This window comes from Nansenia antarctica, assembly GCF_963989245.1.
Source record: "Nansenia antarctica genome assembly, chromosome: 11".
NCBI classification, from domain to species: domain Eukaryota; kingdom Metazoa; phylum Chordata; class Actinopteri; order Argentiniformes; family Microstomatidae; genus Nansenia; species Nansenia antarctica.
Genome location: NC_137681.1, coordinates 23,292,968 through 23,307,967, shown reverse-complemented (window position 1 = coordinate 23,307,967; position 15,000 = coordinate 23,292,968). Strand labels below are relative to the sequence as shown.

General features: G+C 43.8%; 1 protein-coding gene across 1 annotated transcript in view; it reads left to right on the top strand.

Annotated features, from left to right (window-relative positions):
* adamts14 (ADAM metallopeptidase with thrombospondin type 1 motif, 14) overlaps positions 1–15,000 on the top strand; it is a gene marked incomplete at both ends in the record, with an annotated part of 50,219 nt that overhangs the window by 20,814 nt on the left and 14,405 nt on the right. The window contains 6 exon segments of the mRNA XM_080542501.1: positions 4,072–4,155; positions 7,107–7,263; positions 11,217–11,322; positions 13,101–13,244; positions 13,473–13,605; positions 14,418–14,531. Coding sequence (XP_080398627.1) covers positions 4,072–4,155; positions 7,107–7,263; positions 11,217–11,322; positions 13,101–13,244; positions 13,473–13,605; positions 14,418–14,531 — 738 coding nt within the window.

Sequence of the window (15,000 nt, the reverse complement as noted above, 5' to 3'; positions counted from 1 at the left end):
AACATAAACCTATTTATATAGGTCAGCATCAAACTTTGTCTGGGAATTTTGAATACATAACACAAGCCTAGTGGAGTTTGGGGTCATTTGAGTGTGCTTTTTACACACTATTAATTGGAGCTGGATACATTTTTGTGAATGGGGCATTGAGTCGGACACTTAGGGAAACTTACGCCCCTGCTGTGCAAATGTTGGACTTTTGCCAAGATAAGAGTCTTCCGTCAGTGACACAGCTGTTGTCATGCATGGTCATGATTTATAAACAGAGAACGTTCCAGTGATTTCCTGCTGCGGGCTTCAGTATACTTCTGTACTTTTCCTGTCGCATTTAAATGAACAAGCACACTGACATTCTGCTTAGAATTCGTCACGTTGATGGGCATCTCTTCCCCTCATAAACTCCGGGATATGTGCACAAATACCGGAAGCAGATCGTCGTCAAATGTCTCCATGGATGAGGGGTATACGTTACGCCCTGTTCTAAAAACTTGGCATCCAACTCTGTCGCCTTATTTACTTGAATGACATAGTTACAGAGTCACAGAAATGCTTCTTTATTTCCGTACTGTAATTTGTAAGGAACACCACCATACTTAGGAGAACCAGGGGGAGTCACCGGCGCAGGCCTGGTAGCATCAAGAGATGGCATGTTTAGAGCTCAGGGTGACGTCGCGGGGGCCTCCACACTGTTTAAGCATCGCTGAAAACAAAATGCGTCACCTCAGCGTTTTGGTCAACTTGAGAGTTGACGCTAATGAATAGATGACCCGCGGGGTAGGTCACCGTGCTGAACTCATAGAATGGGGAATGAGATTCGGATCATTCTAGAATCATTCTAGAATCATACTCATTATGTGGCTCTGCTGCTGCTGTTTGGGATGGGGAGACAAGGGCTTTCCACACCACAGGGCTGACACCAAACCGTAGCTTAGATATCTACAATTCACCTTGTCCTTTCCAGCACTGTTTCAGTAACTATGGCGGATGCGTAACTATGGCAGCCCAGTACAGCTTAGTTCAGCTCGGCTCAGCTTGGGTTGGCTTTGTAGTGTAATTTGAGATATATTGGCTTTGTAGTATAATTTGAGATATATTGGCTTTGTAGTATAATTTGAGATATATTGGCTTTGTAGTGTAATTTGAGATATATTGGCTTTGTAGTATAATTTGAGATATATTGGCTTTGTCGTATAATTTGAGATATATTGGCTTTGTAGTGTAATTTTAAATATATTGTCTTTGAAGTGTAATTTGAGATATTGGCTTTGTAGTGTAATTTGAGATATTGGCTTTGTAGTGTAATTTGAGATATTGGCTTTGAAGTGTAATTTGAGATATTGGCTTTGTAGTGTAATTGTGGCTGTTTTGATAGCAAAGGGAGGCCATAGCCAGTATTAGTATACTGTTCCAGATAAAGTGTTCAGTGAGTGTATCTGAGATGAGCTACAGAGAAGTGCTGCATCCTATTGTTTTAAATGTAGGATTCTGAGCGTCCAGATGCAGAACTGGCAGAGAATAACATCCATTTCCCTCTTTTATGTAGTAAAAGTTGTCCCACCATATAGCATACAGCACTAGATCACACATACCTCATAAAGTACATGGTATCACATTCATAAAACCTGCTGAATCAGACACTCAACATGAATTAAAATGATGCACTAAAGCGTCTAGACGCAACCTCAACCGCTGGCTAGCAACCTCAGCCAGCATGTCAAGATGCACACATGGGCAGCCATAGAAAGTTCCCACCAAACTCACCTTTCAAAGGCTGATTGTATAACGGTCATGTTTCTACTCAATGACAGCCTAAGAGGTCACCCAGAGTCATGTGTGGGTGTTTGTGTCAAACCAAATGACTGTAATGTTTACCAGCCATCTTGGCATGTTGGTAATCACGGCCCGTACCCCAGTACGAGTGTGTTCCTGTTCTGTTCTCTCTTCTTCTTCTTCTCCTATGATTTATGGAAAAAGAAACAAGAATCTGTCCCACCACCCCTGCTTTTCCTCTAGAAGTACATTCAGTACAAAAACCACAAATTGAAGCTGCTGATTGAGTAAATAGGGCCTCAGAGGGGTGTTGACATGTACAGGGATCATTTGATGAGGATAAAACATGCTGAGATGGAAATTGGACATTTCTGGGGGTTTTGATTGGGATTCCAGGTTTCGCCCTCTTCCACGATTAAATATGCACATTCCCCCCCGGCATTACGAAAGCGAAAGGCAGCCGTAGCATTTCTAGGTCAGACTTCTCAGGCATTGCATAATAACACTGGGTTTCATTGGACGCTTGCCAGTGTCTTAACAAGATATCGCACATGATTACCCGGGGGGGGCGGTCCTGTCGAGGAAAATAGGCTGCTGTGTCAGATATTCAGACACAATCTAAGTGGACCAGTGGGAGGTGTTTCTCTTGTCCTAATGGAGGATCATCACCGGAACTTGCTTTCAGTAGCCGTTTAGACGTATGATATAGTAGTTCTGACACGCTGAGTCACTCTTTGTCTCTATGTGGGGGCTGGCTGAATGTCTTCTAATTACGATTTGAAGGCCAAACAAACAATTCAGCTCAATTCAAACAACTTTTAACAGCAGTGTTTGTAATGCATGAGGGCTTTGATGGGGGGGGGGGGCAAGGCCGCGGGCGTCTTGTGTACGTCTCGGTGGTCTGAGTCTCCTCCAGCAGCTTGTCCTCAGAAAGCCACAGTCGCCCATGAAGAGATGATGTATGTAGCATCCAGGACTCTTCTCAGACTGGAAGCACGTCCCGGGGAAATAGCCCTGCTTTGGCTTCCATTCGCTTTATAGGATTCCCAGCTGCCTCCAGCTGGGACGTAAGTCTCCTGACCTGCAGTACTAGCGCATCGTAGCCCAGAAATGACTAACGTGGCGACTATCGTCCCTTGGGGCAGAGGCACTTTCAGTGTGCCGAATTGTATATAGATGTATTTTCAGTCCCAAAGCATTATTTCCCTTATTCAAACAGTTCTCCAACAAGGTACTTTAAATATATATATATATATATATATATATATATATATATATATATATATATATATATTAGATTCAACTTTATTGTCATTATATGCCATTTAGCTGACACTTACCAAAGCAACTTACACTGCATTGATTGCATACATTTAATTCAAAATCTTAAACCAACCTTCCATCCTCCCCCACAGTTATAAAGGTGCTCCTTTCCCCAAACACCTTCTGAAATGTCTCCTTCCCAACATACATCCTTATCATACCTACATCCCTTCTTATCAGAGACTTAAACACGTCCCACACATCCACCACCCTCTTTTCATAATGAGCCACATTCCTTCTCAGCCTGACCGCAGGCCTCCCGTGACTCAATACATAATTCAACAAATTCACTTTACACCCTTTCTTGAACCACAGCTCCTTCCAATCCATCTTCTCCACATACCCTCCTTCCCAGGTCCCACTAATCAGCTCTTTCATCTTCTCCATAACCCCGGTCTCTCTCACACTCAATGCTCTACCAACTGAGCCACAGAGGACCAGCTATCGTCCCTTGAGAGGCACTTTGTCCGCCCTATCAGTGTGCCCACATTGTACCTTGAAGAAATGTCTTTTCAATCCCAAAGAGTTATTTCCCTTATTATAGTATATTCAAACAGTTCTTCAAAAGGTACTTGACTTCAAGGTTGACTGTCTCCCTGTCTCTTTGTAATGGGGTTGTCTGGCTGTCTGCTGTAATATATCTATGCTTTTATCTAAAGTGACTGACATAGTAGTGAGGCCGGGCATATATTTTCAGTATATAGGGTCCCAACAGGAATCGAACCCACAACCTAAGCGTTGTTAGCACCATGCTCTACCAACTGAGCCACAGAGGACTAGCTGTTGTTGCAGTTGTTGTTGTTGTTGTTGCTTTTGTTGTTGTTGGCACTGCGATGAAAGACTTGGATGTCAGAATGTGATGAGAGTGGAGGAGGAGGTTCTATTTGGAGGCTCACAGCTGGACAGTTGGAAGGGCTTCAGTGCCATGGTCCTGTCATGCCGCAGTGATTGATGCTGTTGATCTCCTTGCCCCCTCAGGTAGATGAGATCTACCACGATGAGTCCTTGGGAACCAACATCAACATCGTCCTGGTTCGCATGATAATGGTCGGGTACAGACAGGTAAGACTTCACTTCATCATCATGATTGCGGAGGGTAATTTCACGGTGGGCGCTCGAAGGAGACGACACGAAGATGAAAGGAAAAGTGGTGTATTTATATATATATACCGTATATATATATATATATATATATATATATATATATATATATATGTCCTGTTGAGGTTAATTACATTGTGAAATGATGCTGCAGACCACCTGGGAGGTGAAGGGGGTGTTGTTGTTATGTTATGTTGAGGTGAGGGGGATGTTGTTTGTGTCTGCCAGCCCATACTTCTTTCGAGGTTGAATCTTTGATCGAAATTGTCACTGCAGGTGCAAACAGAGTAGAGAAAACATGAAACATGGCTTCCTCTGCTTTGTAAACATGAATTGATGGGAAATGTCTGCTCGGTAAACCAAATAGGTTTCTGTTAAATGGACTGCACTTATATAGCGCCTTTATCCAAAGCGCTTTACAACGGCCTCTCATTCTCCTATTCACACACCAATGGCGGCAAGCTACCATGCAAGGCCCGCTCACTGGGAGAAATTTGGGGTTCAGTGTCTTGCCCAAGGACACTTCGACATGTGGCCAGCCGGGGATCGAACCGCCGATCTGCCAACCTTACGATCATTAGGCGGCGGCTTTACCTCCTGCGCCATAGGCGCCCCCCGTTATGTGCGTCGTCTTTCTGACCGGGTAGGACTATTTTGCAGAGAGTTGATGCCTATGCTAGCTTGCAACATTGAAGAAAATCAAAGAATAACTGAATTCTATTAGTTAAGTCTTTTTTTTTTGCTCTGCCTAAGCAATGTATTTGATTGGTTTCCAAACGGGTTTCCACCACCTTTGTAGCTACTTTCTGCAAAGGATTTCCTGGCCAGACTTTCCGAAACTAGGAAAGTCTTTTCTCAACAAGGTTATTCTGTTGGCGTAATGAATCATGTATAATGATTGTATGAATGAATCTCATTATACATCCAAACGTTCACATTTATCAGCCGAATTACCGTAGCTGTTATGATTGGCCCACCCCCCTGTTTACTGTCAAGCAACCTTCTCTCACCACAGACAGTGTTACGCAGTCTGCCGCTGATACCACAGACAGTGTTACGCATTCTTCTGCTGATACCACAGACAGTGTTACGCAGTCTGCCGCTGATAAAGTGTGATAAAGCGTGCAGCCGTTTACATTATTACCAGTAAATTGCTCCATCCACATTGAAGTGCCTTTTTATCTACACAACTGACTACTGCGTATTCCCTGACGAAGCACATTGGCTTCTCCTCTGTGCCTGGTTGCCAAAGCAGAGACAATGTTTACTCAATCCTGATTAGATGAGCTCAAACACGCTGAACGTGTCTGCGCTCCCGGCAAGCAGGAGAAAATGAGAGGGGCAGAAAGTCATTCTTTTTTTCCCCTTTTTTTTTTTTTTTTTTTAAACTTTTGTTCATTGATTATAATTTTTTTTACACAAATTGACAATAATGTTAAAGCACTTGTGAGTGACTGTGTCATATTACAGATTTTTAAAAAATGAAATAACATAGAGTACATAGCAACTACAAGGACAACACAACACAAACAGTCAGCTTGGTCATGTGTCATACAGTAAACATAGTAACCTCACCCTTCTGGTCAGAATAAATAAATAATAAAGTAAGATCATAGGGATAGTAGGGAGTAATTCTACTGTACTGGAGCTGTGCCAGAACATATCGATATTTATGGTTCTCAGTTAGTAACAGGTGGACCAGGTGAATACTGTGTGCCAATAGAACGACAGCCTATGTTACATCATGTACACAATGTGCTATAAATAAACTGTTTGAATCTTAGCTACATTTGTACATTTCGTAGATCTCCAGCACTATCAACTGTTTCCACTTGAGCCTCACCTCAGGGCAGGTTTGGGGATTGATAGGGACACTCCATGCCAGCGTGAATAGAGACACACATGGTTGAGCTGATGTTTGCACTGCAAGTCTGGCCCTGTTACACACAAGATGAGCAGGGGTTGGAGAGAGAGGGAGAGAGAGAGAGGGAGACAGGGAGAGAGAGGGAGAGAGAGAGGGAGGGAGTGAGAGAGAGATTGGGAGAGGAATAAGATTGAATAGAGTACTGTAGAGTGAATAAAATAGACTAATTCGTTGCTCTGGCAACAAAGCTCTAGAGACATACTACAAAGAAACTGCCCAAGAAGAAAAGTAAATGTGTCCAACTCATGATGCAATTATTGTTCGTAGATCCTGTTATAAATTCCATTGTTGTGTTTGAATGCTGTGATTGAATAGATCCTTTTCATCATTCCGAACAAGCCCTCAGTCCATCCACGGACAATAGGTTTCCTGACTGACCGCTGGTTTGCTCTCTCTCCGTGGTGTGTTTTCTGATTGATTTCTCTCACACATTGCTGATAGAAGTGAAAATGGAAAGAGAGGCACCATTGAAGTGTGTCTAGTCTACTTCACTACCTCACACATGGACCACAGGAAGATCATCAGGACTCACATGGGACATACAGTATACAGTACTGTTTGCTGTGTCTCACACATGACCCTCGCATGCATGACCCTCAAAATGACTCTCAACCCAGTCTAGATGATCTAGATGACACAAGTTCACATTTAGAATAACTAGAATAATGCAAAATACAGTATGATGTGATGACAACTTGGAAGTGATCTGAATCTGAAACAGATCTTTAAATGTACACTAGGAGCAGCAAGAAGGATTGGGGGAAAAGAGGTGCAACTAGAGGTGGAAACATTATGGACATGCTGAGAGTTCTATCTGATAGGTGACCTTTGAACCATGAGACTGCCTGCTCAGATCAACCTATGTTGACAAGTCTTTGTAACATGATGTGTCATGATCATCCTGTGTCTGCCTCCACAGTCCATGTGATTATGGGAACATGGAAAATGATCTGAGGTCTGTCCTCCATTTTGTTGTCTGCCTCCACAGTCCATAAGCCTGATCGAGCGCGGCAACCCGTCCCGTAGCCTCGAGCAGGTGTGTCGCTGGGCCAACACGCAGCAGCGGCGCGACCCAGATCACGCTGAGTATCACGACCATGCGATCTTCCTCACAAGGCAAGACTTTGGCCCCGCAGGTATGCAAGGTACTGTATCTTCTCTCGATCGAGGCCTGTGCAGACTGAGTTGCTGATCTGATCTGATACTACTTCCTCGTTCACAAGGGTTGGCTTCACAAAGTCTGGCTCAGGTAAGGTGGTCTCTGGAAATGTACCGTGTGTGTGGGGGGACGCAGCTGCTGAGGTTCCAGAGCTTGTTTCTGATCCGACAGCGGTGACCCTCACGTGAGAGTTGTATAAGACGTCAAGTATTTTTTCCAACACCTTGCCGACTGGACGTGGGTGCCAACCTATGTTCGAGAAAAAAAAGAGAAAAAAAGAAGTACCATCAGACTATTCAAAAGAAAGGTTTTTGGCATGTAGGGAAAAAACGAAAAATGCGCAAAGGTTCTGACAGTAATAACACTTTTTTTTCCTCTTTGGTTATGAGGGCAACTTTGTAAATTGTATTTGAGGTTAAACAAATTAACCTCATGCATCGTATTTTATGTCAGTTAATTGCTGTCTAAATTTGATGTATGGTGTTTTGTTTCATGGAATTGCTCCCACTACATATTAAATCGACTGACAGTAAACAAGATGCATGGGTTACTTATACCGTTTTAATTATTTTCAGACAATGGTTTGCTTATTTACTGTATGAGGCTTCTTCCTCCAACGACTTCAAAGACTTATTCAAGGAGCAGCATTTACAATGAATGCAAGTGGTTTTGGTCTCTTCTGCATAAATTGGATATTGAACATAAACCGCAGTACAGCCAATCTAAACCACAGTTCCAGTATGCATTTAGGAATTGCATCACCTCACAACCACACAAAAAAAAAGAAAAAAGAAAAGAAAATCAAGAAAATCAAGAAAAAACGATCACTGCAAGAATCCTTGTGGAACAAACATCTACAGAAGTGTCTTTGGAAGTTCATCACCATCGCCCGTTTATTGACTGTGTCTTTTTTTACACTTTTGAAGCACACGTGTCATGTCAAGACAATCAGAAACTACCTGTTTTGCAGGTCACACTTCAGGTGTTGCCATGGTTCCAGCTGTGTTATGACCATAACAGGCCAGTCTCTATGGCACGTTGGCCTCGCTAGGGCCACTCCTCTCAGGGCTAGGGGTAAACATGACACTCTCTTGCTAAAGTTTTACTATGGGTGGGTAGATAATCCAAATATAGACCAAGGGACGATAGAAGCAACTCCATTGATAAAGAGAGTCCGAAAAAACTAATGACAGTTGGAAACGTTTCGGACAACTCCCTGTCTGTTTTTAGAATCCTCTATCGGACTCCACGGTAACAACAACAAAGACTTTACATTCTTGGGTGCTAGTCAACGCAACTCTGAGAAGAATAATGGTTCGGTCAAAAGTGTTCACAAAACGTTTTTGCTACATTATTGTGTTCGTGTTTCTTCTTCTTAATTTGCAGTAGGGACTGTAACCCTGCCAGGTACAGTATGTTGGATGTTAAGAGTATTTCAACAGGATGACCAGCTCACTGCTCTCATTTCATTCATTCATCCATTCATTCACTAGGACCATCTCATCCACATGTAGCGTATTGATCGTATGATTCATGGCTGTAACTGCTGCAGCACTCTTTCGCTGCTTCACCGTGCATAGCTCACCATGGCTTCTTTCATGGGAATGTAACCTACAGCACATTCTCCTGAATCTCTTTTATCTGCCTTCAGATAAAGGGCTTAGCTAGCTCCGACTGCTGCTTTCATGTTTTTTGCTATTTCCACTTGCAGCACTTAGTAGGTAACTCACAATCATCATTTATGAAAAGAGTAGAAAAACAACAATCAAATCTAAACAGAGGCATTATTTAAGAACCTTCCGTGGTGAATTTACCTGGTCGGCCCAGGCACTCTGTGTGTGTCGAACCACTTTGGTGTGTCAACAACAGTAATAGGAGTTGGCCAATTGCACAAACAGTCTGGGTCGCCCAGGCAACCATTATGCCAGTGAGATAGAGAACGCCACTTTTTGACAATGGACAGAGGCACTTTTGGATGCTGCCATTGTCATTGTAGGTCTAATACATTCTAGTATAGATCACCACCAAATGTAGTCTAGACGCTTTCGAAGCAGCCTCAGCAACTTTTGTCTGCGTCTGCATTTTCTGCTTTTTACCTGCATGCCAAAGGTCTTCCAGTGGTCAAGAGAGCATGAAATTCATTTGAAAACAACAACAACAACAACAACAACAACCAAACTCCAGAATGTGCTTCTGAACCAAACCAAATGCGCTAAGCTGAACCGCTGCACATCTCTTGATCGAGTCTACGTAGAATGTGTCCTTCTGTGCTTTGCTTCATGACTTCATGTATGTACAGTCAACTGTTTCGTATGGTTGTGTTGTGTTTTTACTATATCAAACCTGTGTTGGTCCACGCTGGGTTTAACTAAATATGACACGGTCTGGTCATTCGGGCCGCAAGTTGGCAACCAATCGAAATGTTCCGACTTTTATTTCGAAACACGGAAATCCATTTCAACGTTGTTGAAAATCACGACACAAACTCGCTAGTCAAGCCAAAATACTGCAATGCCATTGATTCGTTGAGTAATCCCCACTGCTACCTAGTTAACTATAACACTACTTTACATTGTTAGCAGGCTCACAAAACAAGCTATCTTAGTTGATTAGCGAGTGTGTCATTGATATTCAACAATGCTGAAATGTGTTTACATTTTTCAAAAGAAAAGTCTGAACATGAAACATTAGATGCCGACTTGCAGACCAATTGACCAGACTGTGTCACAAATGCTATCCAAGCTCACTGTACTGTGAATACATTTTTTTTTTTAAATCTTCTAGCATTATGACTGCCAATGGCCCCTGGCCCTAGTATAGATTCCTTTTTCTCATGATGACTGATGGATAGATTATTCACTTACTCAGACAAATGTATTTGTTGTAAGTCACTTTGGATAAAGGCGTCTGCTAAATGCCCAAAAATTAAATGTAAATGTACTAGCCTGTACGTACTGTCAGTGGCACTTAAACTTCAAATCTATGGAGGCATTTTAAGACACAAGCAATCACACAGACAAAAGCCTCGGGCTTTTCCTAAATCCACTCCTGTCACTCCAACTTCCACAGTGTCAGTTAGGTGAAAGCATTAAACTTCTCCTGCCTTGGAGGTATTTTGAGATTTGAGATTATTGATGCAGTGTATTTTTAACTGGCATTTAATTCGTCAGCTTTTACCCTGCAGCCTTTAAGCAGGCATGTACTGTAGAAGTTATGGCAGGAACTGATACTTAATGTTTGTGCGAACGAACACCCGTGTGAATATGATTTATTATACCGTGTATGGCTTATAGATTCATCTTCATTGTTTTCACCCGGTGAGTCATATCAGATGTTCATATTTGTCTCCAATTAGTTCTCTCTTCACACGCCATTGGACAGACACAGACCGGAGTCGTTTAATTGCCGCTGTTGAACTCATTGGTGTTCTTTAATTGCTCGTAAATCCTACAGAGTATCAACATTACAGCAGGCCAGACTCAATCAATCATGCCGTATTAATTTTTATGCAATGTATTATTTGTTAACACAATTATTGCCGTTGGAGACATTATGAAAACCTTTTGTCTGCTCGTGACAGTCTACTTGCTCTTTTTCCTCCACACCCAAAACCCTCCTGCAATTTGATTTGACTACATGAGAGAGCTACTCTGCACTGCAATGGAGGGTTGATAGAGTTTCCCCTTGGTCAATAGAGTTGTTGAATCAACTAAAACTGACACAACTAGGCTATATCAGTACACAGGGTATAAATGTCTCCACGTTATGTGCGAGTATCAAATAGAGCTTAATGAAGGAAGTATTTATCCACAGTAATTACACCAGTATAAACAACCAGCCGTATTCGTTTGCACTTACACCTGAACCTGCTGTAACGAGAGCATGCTAATGACACTATGCTAACGGCATGGCAGGTGATGTCTGGTCTCTGTTGCCTAGGTTATGCTCCGGTGACGGGGATGTGTCACCCGCTGCGGAGCTGCACGCTGAACCACGAGGACGGCTTCTCCTCCGCCTTCGTGGTGGCGCACGAGACCGGCCACGTGTAAGTCACCACACCTCTGTGGTCCTTGTGATTCTACATATACTGGCCCTCCTGACACATCTACTACCCCCTATACTGGCCCCCCTGAGACATCTACTACCCCCTATACTGGCCCTCCTGAGACATCTACTACCCCCTATACTGGCCCTCCTGAGACATCTACTACCCCCTATACTGGCCCTCCTGAGACATCTACTACCCCCTATACTGTCCCTCCTGAGACATCTACTACCCCCTATACTGTTTCTTATGAGACACCTACTTCCCCCTATACTGGCTCTCCTGAGACATCTACTACCCCCTATACTGTTTCTCATGAGACACCTACTACCCCCTATACTGGCTCTCCTGAGACATCTACTACCCCCTATACTGGCCCTCCTGAGACAACTAGTTCCCCCTATACTGTTTCTCATGAGACACCTACTTCCCCCTATACTGGCTCTCCTGAGACATCTACTACCCCCTATACTGTTTCTCCTGAGACAACTACTTCCCCCTATACTGTGTCTCCTGAGACATCTACTTCCCCCTATACTGTTTCTCCTGAGACATCTACTTCCCCCTATACTGTTTCTCCTGAGACATCTACTACCCCCTATACTGTTTCTCCTGAGACACCTACTTCCCCCTATACTGTAAATGTAAATATTATAATTAATTCCTACGCATACAGGGATGTCATAGTTCAAAGTGTTGCTTGAGTTATTGACAAACCGACTCTATCTTGACGAGCTAAATCTACCTCCAATGTGTACTGTATCGACCGACACTGTTGACTTCCTGTAAGGAGGCGAGATGTGACATTGGTAATTGAAATCCACCGTATTGTCATTTCTGTCAAGGTCCTTTGTGCGGTTTAACCCTCAGATAAAAGAATAAAAGGCCATCTCTCATGATGATGTATAGATTGTCCATGGTAGAGGGCCAGTGCCTTGGGAGCATAGGGTTGTGGTAGAGTGTTCCTCCATGGGTGGCTCAACACTGCCGCCTATGGGCGAGAGTCATATCAAGGGTATATTATCTTTTATTTATTTAAACGTTTTTGTGTGGTCAGTCCCACTCATATTTTTTATTTTTATTATTGGACAGATATAGTGAAGACAGACAGGAAAGTAAGGAGAGAGGGCATGTCAGCAGGGCATGGGCCGGATTCAAACACATGCCGACATGGGTAGACCACGGTGCTAGACCGCTGGACCACCCCAGGCCACACAAAGGGTTCTAAACGCTGGCTGTTGCACCCTCCTATCTCCCTGTTTTCCAACCATATGGAGCAGAATAGAATAGTAGTCAGGAGGTAATTTACCAAGGGACTGCTCTCTCCCCTCTCCTCCTCCTCCACACATTGTATTTTTTCTCTTCCCAGGGTTCCCACGGGTCCTTGAAATCCTTGAAAAAGAAATCAAGGTCTTAAAGGTTTTTGAAAATAAACATGGGACATTGAAAGTGCTTGAATTCCCCCCTCTCTCTCTTTGTTCCTTTGACTATGCTTAAAAGCACAGAACAAAAAAAATCGGATTATTTAAAATATTTACATCTGTCATCATTCACTCTCATCCCTTTTTCATTTCAACAAAGATTGTCATTGCTTGAAAAGTCAAACCATGATTTATTTATGTTTTGCCAACCCACAAACCATGTTTGTATTTATGTGTTAATTGTTTATATTGTTCAGTATTGTTCAGCATTTTGTGACATTTGTCTATATAAAAAGTGCTATACAAACGAATGTATTGATTGATTGCTTGATTGATTGATTGGTTGATTTCCAACAGGTTAGGTATGGAACACGATGGGCAGGGGAACCGCTGTGCAGATGAGACCAGCATGGGCAGCATCATGGCTCCCCTGGTGCAGGCCGCCTTCCACCGCTACCACTGGTCACGCTGCAGCAAGCAGGAGCTGAACCGATACATCCAGTAGGTGGTTTCATATTGATTGATTGATTGATTGAGTGATTGAATGATTGATTGATTTAACCATGATTTATGAATCCAGTTTAGTCTCATCGAGATACAATCTCTTTTTCAAGAGGGACCTGGTCCAAGACAGCAGCCAAGGAAAACAATATTTCGGACAATTCACAAACGATGGTCATTTCCTGTCTGTTCTAACCTGCTACGCCCCCTTCACCCCCCCCCCTACAGCTCTTATGACTGCCTGCTGGACGACCCTTTCGAACACAAGTGGCCCAAGCTGCCTGAGCTACCAGGGATCAACTACTCCATGGACGAGCAGTGCCGCTTCGATTTCGGCGTCGGTTACAAGATGTGCACTGCTGTAAGGCCCCCTCCTTCTAATCGACCACTCTAGGATCCAACACTAGGGATCGGAGGGACCGTTCATTAACCTTTGACCTTTGTGTGTCGTGCTGGAGGGCAAGGATTAGAAGAAGAAACTTCTTCGGTCTGCAGGGACAGCCGTGGGGTAAATCCAGGGGTAATTAAATCCACCACAAAGGTTGGCAGTGGCAGTAGGCTCCAGGTAGGGTTGCCAAATGTTCCGTATTAGCCGGTATGTCCCGTATTTTGGGCTGAATCACTACTATACGGGACCTCCCTTGTCCCGTATATTCATCCAATCACAGGCCCCCCTCATGTGTACGTATAGCGTGAATGCGCCAGCAATTCCCGCAATCCCCCCCCCCCCCCCGCCTTGTGCGGTGTCACGCCATCTTTTGTCCCGTATTTGATAGTGAGAAAGGTGGCAACCCTAGCTGCTGGATGTTGTTGGGAAGAGCAGCCGTTTCACTGTGCGTCGGCTAGAGTAACGTTGAGCAGAAGCAGAAGAAGAAGATGTGTGTGTGCCAGGGACACGCCTCTGAGGAAATATCTCACGGAGGAACAAACTCCTCATCTGCTAGCTGACCCGTAGCCCGTAGGCCACAGAAATGGTCGCTATGGCTGGTGTTCTTTTCTCTGACATGCTCTGAACTCTCTGTCTCTCTGTCTCTCTGTCTCTCTGTCTCGGTTTGTCTGTCTCTGTCTCTTCCTTTCTCTCTCTATCTCTCTCTCTCACTCTCTCTTACCGCCCCCCCCCCATCTCTCTCTCTCTTACCACCCTGCCCCCCCTCCCCTATCTCTCTCTCTTAGTTTCGAACATACGACCCCTGTAAGCAGCTGTGGTGCAGTCACCCTGACAACCAGTACTTCTGCAAGACTAAAAAAGGTCCTCCGGTGGACGGTACTGAGTGTGCCCCAGCAAAGGTGGGTCCAATTATAAAAGTTGTTATTTTTATTGGTGGGGACTGGGGAGGTTCGGAAATGTATGGGGGGTTTGAGTGTGCTTAATGAACTGCCATTGTGTGTTTCATATCCTCGCCATTCTCCCTCAGCCAAGAGTGGTTTATAAACAACAACAACAGGAAGCAATGCTATCATTATTTCTGTTCAAAGATGAGAAATGTCTATCCCCACAACAATACCAAATAAATAAGACTACTCCGCTGTAGCCTTCTCTAAGTAGTAAGTTATTGTTGTAGTCCAGACTGCCAAAGCCGCTACACACACATTTACTGTAGGTGTGTGTGTCTCAGTGTGTCAGACGTCTGTGTGGCGTGCGTGTCCCAGTGTGTGTCTGTGTGGTGTGTGTGTGTATGTGTGTGTGTGTGTGTCCCAGTGTGTGTGTGTGTGTCCCCCAGTGTGTGTCTGTGTGGTGTGTGTGTGTGTGTGTGTC